The sequence below is a fragment of the Eimeria acervulina genome, genomic scaffold (genome assembly GCF_000499425.1).
Source record: "Eimeria acervulina Houghton genomic scaffold, Eah_scaff853, whole genome shotgun sequence".
Taxonomy (NCBI): domain Eukaryota; phylum Apicomplexa; class Conoidasida; order Eucoccidiorida; family Eimeriidae; genus Eimeria; species Eimeria acervulina.
The window spans coordinates 7501-14744 of record NW_013547110.1 but is presented as its reverse complement, the minus strand read 5'-3'; the positions used below and the strand labels follow the sequence as shown (position 1 = coordinate 14744).

General features: G+C 51.8%; 2 protein-coding genes across 2 annotated transcripts; one reads left to right on the top strand and one right to left on the bottom strand.

Annotated features, from left to right (window-relative positions):
• Positions 1–517: 517 nt before the first annotated feature.
• EAH_00050650 (hypothetical protein, conserved) lies at positions 518–4306 on the top strand (the record flags this gene model as incomplete). Its single annotated transcript, XM_013391281.1, has 3 exons — positions 518–1843; positions 2277–4143; positions 4281–4306. The coding sequence occupies 3 exons, from the start codon at positions 518–520 to the stop codon at positions 4304–4306; spliced, it is 3219 nt and encodes a 1072-aa protein (XP_013246735.1).
• Positions 4307–5126: 820 nt separating this feature from the next.
• EAH_00050640 (hypothetical protein, conserved) lies at positions 5127–5984 on the bottom strand (the record flags this gene model as incomplete). Its single annotated transcript, XM_013391280.1, has 1 exon — positions 5127–5984. One exon carries the CDS (start codon positions 5982–5984, stop codon positions 5127–5129), a length of 858 nt encoding a protein of 285 aa, XP_013246734.1.
• Positions 5985–7244: the final 1260 nt, after the last annotated feature.

Genomic DNA, 7244 nt, shown 5'->3' with positions numbered 1-7244 from the left:
TGGGCGTCGCTGCCGCAGCCGCAGCAGCAGCAGCAGCAGCTGCTGCTGCTGCTGTAGCAGCAGCATGAGCACGAGTTGTCTACATGCACATTTGAATTAATTAAATTTATTTTACATTTTTTCATATGTAAGGGGGAGATGCACCATAGAAGATCTTCCTAGGGTTTAGGGTTTAGGGTTTAGGGTTTAGGGTTTAGGGTGTAGGAGTATATATAATTTGTTTGGCTGCAAGCAGCAGTTTGTGCTGCGGTTTTTGCTGCAGATCTCCAGCAGCAGGAGCAGCTGTGCAGCAGCAGTAGCAGCAAGGAAGGTCTGGGGTGCAGCGGCAGCTGCAGCAGCAGCAGCAACTGCAGCAGCAACTGCAGCAGCAACTGCAGCAGCAGGAGCAAGAAAGGTCTGAGGTGCAGCAGCAGCAACAGCAGCAGCAGCACCATCTGCAGCAGCAGTAGCATCAGCACGTCTGCAGGAGCAGAGCAGCAAAACTCGCTGCTTCTGCTGCTGCCAGCAGCAGCAGCAGATGAGAGCCCGTACACTCGAAGGAGGTTGTGGGGTGGCAGACACTACTAAGGAAGCAGCAGCAGCAGCAACAGCAGCAGCAACAGAAGTAGCAGAAGCAGCAACAGCAGCAACAACAGCAGCAACGGCAGCAACCGAGCCACCAGCAGCAGAAACAGCAGCAATAGAACCACCAGCAGCAGCAGCAACAGAAGCAGCAGATACAGCATCTATAAAAGACAGTGAGAGATCTCCTGCTGCAGCTGCAGCACCTGCAGCAGCAGCAGCAGCAGCAGAAGCAAACTCAGCAGCTCTTCCCCTTCGGAGCCGCGCAGCGTTTGCTAGAAAAAGTGTACAGCAGCAGCAGCAACAACAACCGCAACAGCAGCAACAGCAGCAACAGCAGCAGGAGCAGCATAAACGGCAGGAGGAGGAGGAGGAAGAGCAGCAGCAGCAACTGCTGCTGATGCAGCGAGAATGCCAGCACCCGCAAGCTGCACAGCAGCAGCAGCAGCAGCAGCAGCAGCAGCAGCAGCAGCAGCAGCAGGAACTGCAGCAGCAGCAGGATGGAGGAGACACAGCGACTGCAGCAACGGCTCGGCACCAAGAGGCAACAGCTGCAGCAGCAGCAGCAACAACAGCAGCAGCAGCAGCGGCCGTCCCTCCATCTGCAGCACCCGGGAGAGCTGCTGCTGTTGAGGAGAAAGGCGAAGCAGCAGCCTTGCCGCAAGCAGCAGCAGCAGCAGCAGCAGCACCTGCTGCTGCTGCAGTTGAGAAACACTCTCAAACTTCTGCTTCAGACAGCACCCCTAATGGAGATCAGCATAGCAGCAGCAGCAGCAGCAGCAGCAGGGGAGGCAATAACAATAACAGCAAGAACAGCAGCAGCAGCAGCAGCAACAACAACAGCAACAGCAGTTCTGAGTTTTCGTGTAACGGCGTGAAGACAGCAGCAGAAGCAGCAGCATCACCAGCAGCAGCACCAGCAGCAGCACCACCACAAGCAGCAGCAGCAGCAGCAGCAGCAGCAGCAGCAGCAGCAGAAGAGTGGTTCCCTACTAAGACAATATATGCATGTGGGGCCCCACGACGCATTTTGCTGCAGGCGAACAACGGTGCATGTCCGCTGCTCGCAATTGCGAACACATTAATCTTAAAGGGTGAGCTGGAGCTTCCTCAGCAGCAGCAGCAGCAGCAGCAGCAGCAGGGGCAGCAGCAGCAGGAAGAGCAGGAACAGGAGCAGAGTATCAGCAGCAGCGAGCTGCTGCAACTAATCTCCAAAGTGCTGCTGCAGCAAAATGCAGCTGCTGGTGAAAGCCCTGAAGCACATGCCTTCACTGTCGCTGATGTAGGTCATCCTGCTGCTGCTGTTGCTGCTGCTGCTGCTGTTGCTGCTGCTGCTGCTGTTGCTGCTGCTGCTGCTGCTGGTGCTGCTGCTGTTGCTGCTGGTGCTGCTGCGGTTGCTGCTGGTACTGGTGCGGTTGCTGCTGGTGCTGGTGCTGCTGCTATTGCGGACATTGCTGCTGCTGCTGCTTGTGCTGCTGCAGTTCCTTGTGCTGCTGTTGATTTTGCTGTTGTTGCTGCTGCTGCTGCTTGCGCTGCTGCTGCCACTGCTGCTGGTGTCCTTTTTCTGCTGCTGCTGCTGCTGCTCTTGCTGCTGTTGTTGCTGCTGTTGTTGCTGCTACTGCTGCAGGCACTAAATTTGCTGCCATCTGTGCTGCATGGCTTCGACCTGAATGCTGCTGCTGCTGTTGCTGCTGCTGCTGCTGCTGCTGCTGCAGGCATTGAATTTGCTGCCGTCTCTGCTGCGGGGCTTAGACTTAAATGTTTACTTCAGCAGCATATCGGGGATTGAGTTTAGTGCTGCGCTGTCTCTGTTTGATTTGCTGCACATACGTCTGGTGCATGGGTGGAGACCTGATAGAGATTCTACACATCGTTCTCCTGCTGCTGCTGCTGCTGCTGCTGCAGCTGCAGCTGCTGCTGATGATGCTGCACATGCTGCTGCTCGTGATGCTGCTGCTGGTGGTGATGCAACTGTGCAGCAGCAGCAACAGCAGCAACAGCAGCAGAACGAAGAGCCCAGAGAAGCCAGCCGTACCACCGCTACCAGCAGCAGCAGCAGCAGCAGCAGCAGCAGTGGGGAGAGCTGCTGCTGCAGGGCTTGCGTAATAGAGAAGCTGAGTTATAACCAACTCGTCGAGCGTGTTGCGGTGTATAGGCAGCTCATCCATGAAATGCAGAAAACTGAAGAAGGCGCCTTCTTGCTGCAGCTGCTGCAGCAAGGAGAGCTGCAGCAGCAGCAGCTGCAGGACATCTTGCAGCAGCAGGAAGACCTGCAACACCAGCAGCAGCAGCAACAGCAGCAGGAGCAGCAGCAGCAGAATCAGGAACAGCAGCAGCAACAGGACGACCCGCAGCACCAGCAACAGCAACAACAACAGCAGCAGCAGCAGCAGCAGCAGCATGACCAAGTGCAGCACACGTGGGATGCTGCAGCAAGAGCTGCTTTGCTGCTAGAGGGACGTCATTATGAAGACTTTCTGCTTATGTCTGCTTCGCAGCTGACAGCAACAGGGTTAAGAGAGTTGAGACAGGGATACACCCCAAGAGCAGCAGCAGCAGGAGCAGCAGCAGCAGAAGCAGAAGCAGCAGCACCTGCGCTGCCTTTATATGTACCTTGTGTGCTGTTTATAAATAATCATTTTGCTGTTATTGTAAGGCGTCCTTCTGCTGCAGCAGAGCAGCAGCTGCAGCAGGTGCAGGAGCAGCTACAGCAGCTGCATCAGCTGCAGCAGCAGGTGGAGCAGCAGCAATTTTTGGAGGGGGATGAGTATGCACACCAGCAACAGCAGCAGCAGCAGCAGCAGCAGCAGCAACAGGAGGAAGCTCTGCTGCAGCAGCTGCAGCAGCTCGAGAGAGACACAGCAATATACTGTCTCTGCACCGACTTGGCTTTCAAGGAGACACCGCAAATTGCGTGGGAAGAAGTAAATAATATCAAAGGAGACAATACCTTCTGCGACCACAACTTCATGCCTATTCAGGTGACTCCTGCTGCTCCTGCTCCTGCTGCTGCTGCTGCTCCTGCTGCTGCTGCTGCTCCTGCTGCTGCTGCTGCTGCTGGTGCTGGTGGTGCTGGTGGTGGTGGTGCTGCTGGTGCTGGTGGTGGTGGTGCTGGTGCTGCTGCTGCTGCTGCTGCTGCTGTTGCTGCTGCTGCTGCTGCTGCTGCTGCTGGTGCTGGTGGTGGTACTCGTGTTGCTGGTGCTGGTTCTGTTGCTGCTGGTGCTGCTGCTGCTGGTGCTGCTGCTGCTGGTGCTGCTGCTGCTATTGTTGCTGTTGCCGTCGCCGCCACTGCACGTATCTCCTCTGCTGCTGGTGCTGCTGCTGCTGTTGTTGTTGTTGCTGCTGCTGCTGCTGCAGTGGGGGAGTACCAGGGCAAACTCAGGAACGTTACAATGGCAGCAGCAGCAGCAGCAGCAGCAGCAGCAACGCCTCCACCGGGAGCAACAGCAGCGGGCGAGGATACAGCAGCAGCAACAGCAGCAGCAGCTGCTGCAGCAGCAGGCTTTATTGCGTGCACAGCAGCAGCAGCAGCAACGCCATCAGCAAAGCAGCGGAGGTGCTACAACCCAAACAAAGAAAACTGTAAGTAAACTCTTGCTTCTGCACAACAGCAGCAGCAACAGCAGCAACAGCAACAGCAGCAGCAGCAGCATTAGAGCTGCGTACCTTTTTGCGTGTTTGATTTGCTGCAGAAGAAGAAGAGATGCACCATCATGTAGCTGGGGTCCTGCGGGGCTCTGGCTAGCCAAACCACTGGCTAGCTAGCTAGCCAGCAAGGCAGCTAGCTAGCCAGCTAGCTACTCATCTAGCTACTCAGCTAGCTAGTCGGGTAGCTAGCCAGCCAGCTGGCGAGAAGCCAGTCCGGCTGACTGAGCTAACGATTTAGCTAGCTAGCTGCTTGGCTAGCTAGCTGTTCTGTTAGCTAGGTAAACAGCTAGTTAGCTAGCTAGCTAGCTGTTCGGTTAGCTAGCTTGCTATTTGATTGGCTAGCTAGCCATTTACCTATGTATCTATCTATCTAGCTAGCTAGCTGTCTAGCTAGCTACTGGCTAGCTAGCTGGCTGTCGAGCTAGCTAGCTGTCTAGCTAGCTGGCTACTAGCTAGCTAGCTAGCTGCCTCATCTCCCTTCTTAAGGACAGCTGGTGAGAGCTGCGTATTTTCTTTTGATATCATCGCCCGCCTGAGGACTCCACGCCCCGCATTCTCTATGTCTAGCTAGCTAGCCAGCTAGCTAGCTAGACAGATAGCTAGCTAGGTAGTTGTAAGGCAGCTGGCTAGCTAGCTGTCGTGCACCTAGCTAGCCAGTTGTATTATAGCTGGCTATCTATCTATCTATCTATATATTTAGCTAGCTAGCTAGCTAGCTAGCTAAATATATAGACAGACAACTGAACCAACAGTATAGCTAGCTAAGGAAGGGCTTAAACACGAAGTGCTGCTGTCTTTGCTGCCACTGCTGCTGCTGCTGCTGTTCTCGATGCTGGCTTTGCTGCTGCAGCAGCAGCAGCTGCTAGCTTCAGAAGAAACAAAGAGCGAAAAAATGTCTTAGGAAAGAAAATTAGCAGCTACGAGCTGCTGGCTGCTTCCCCACTGCTGCTGCTGCTGCTGCTGCTGGTGTTAGCAGCAGCAGCAGCAGCAGGAGCATGAGCAGCAGCAGGAGCAGCAGCGGGAGCAGCAGCAGCAAGCTGCAGCGCATGATGCATATCTTTAATAGAGTTTACTAGGGCTAACTTTAATTTATCTGCTGCTTGCCTTCGCTTGCGCAGCTGGAGTTTGAGTGTATTAATGATTTGCTGCTGCGCTTGCTGCTGCCGCAGCAGCAGCAGCAAATAAAGCAGGTTTTTATAGATGCGTAAGGCTTTTCTTAAGTCATTACTAATATCATTGCTACATATAGCCAAGTCGTTTAGCAGCTGCATGCATGCAGCAACAAAACAAGAAAACAGCTTAATAAACTCCTTCTTAGGGCTTTCATTTGCACTGTATAGGCAGCTATCTTCATCTAAACAAACATCAGGAGGAGACAGCGCATTTACAACGCCAAATGATGAAAAGTAATCCTCAATAAAGCGAGGAGGAGGCCGACAAAACTGCTGCTGCTGCTGCTGCTGATGCTGCTGTTGCTGCTGCTGCTGATGCTGTTGCTGCTGTGGTTGCTGCTGCTGCTGCTGCTGTGGTTGCTGCTCTGGATCCTGCTGCTGCTGCTGATGGTGATGGTGGTGGTGACGATGATGATGATGATGATGATGATGATGGCCGTGCTGCTGCTGCTGCTGCTGCTGCTGTTGCTGCTGCTGCTGTTGCTGCTGCTGCTGTTGCTGCTGCTGCTCCTCTTCAGTGCATGCAGAATGCATGCAGTCTACCCAGAAATATGGCGGGGGAGGGAAGCCGCTGATGAAGCTGTCCGTCTTAGGGCCCTCCATCTCGCTAAACCCTAAACCCTAAACCCTAAACCCTAAACCCTAAACCCTAAACCCTAAACCTTAAACAATAAACCCTGAACACAGCCCTGAGGCCTTACTGGCCTCAGGAAAACTCTAAAGCCACAAACTGCCTGCGAACATCGGCGAGAAAGTCATTATTTAGGGTTTAGGGTTTAGGGTTTAGGGGTTTGAATATAGGCATCCGCAGACCCTCCAACCACTGCAGTTTAGGGTTTAGGGTTTAGGGTTTTGTTGTCTATGGATTTAAAAACAATAGATAAAAACAAACACCGAAAAAAAAATGCTGTATAATCTCTTAACACAGCCTGCAGCAGCAGCTGCTGCTGTTGCTGCTGCTGGTGTTGTTGCTGCTGTTGCTGCTGTCGCTGCTTCTACTGCTGCTGCTACTGTACAGCCTTCTATTTCCTGCTTATATTTAATTAATTTTCTAAATAAATAAAAATAAATATTTTAATTATTTATTTCTTTAATTAATTTGCTAAAGAGGTATGCATGCGGCGCCAGTTGGGGCTTTGGCTTGCATGCAGCTGCCTATACACCTCAGCAGCAGCAAACAAATGATTAATAAATAATATATATATATATATATGTATTTCTCTTCTGCTGTATCTCCTGCAGATTGTCCCTTGATACTAATATGCTGCCTAGCTATATATATATAATTATATATATAAATATATATATATAATTATATATATAAATATATATATAATTATATATATAATTATGTATATATATGTATAATTATATATATATACGGAGAGGGAGAGCTATATATATATATATATATATGCAGCTAGCTAGCTAGAGAGCTAGATAGATAGCTAGCAGCAAAAATGCATTAGCGCTGTCCACCCCACAGGTTTACTGGTGGCTAGCTAGCTAGTTAGATAGCTGTCTACATAGCTAGCTAGCCAGCTCAATAACCGCCTAGCTAGCTACCTAGCTAGCTAGCTCGATTCATAGCTAGCTGCATAGATGACTAGCTAGCTGCATAGCTAGCTAGCTAGCTGGTGAACGGGAGGAGAGGGGCCTAAGGTTGTGTTTGTTTTTATTTGTTTGTCTGTCTCCATCGAATGTCTCTGTTTGCTGCTCTCTGTCTTTGTCTAACTTTCTCTGTCTTCTGCTGCTATTGCTGCTGCGGCTGCTGCTGCTATTGCTACTGCTGCTGCTGCTACTGCTGCTGCTGCTTCTGCTGCTGCACACGAAACAAGGATGGCGTTACAGCCTTAAAAGCAG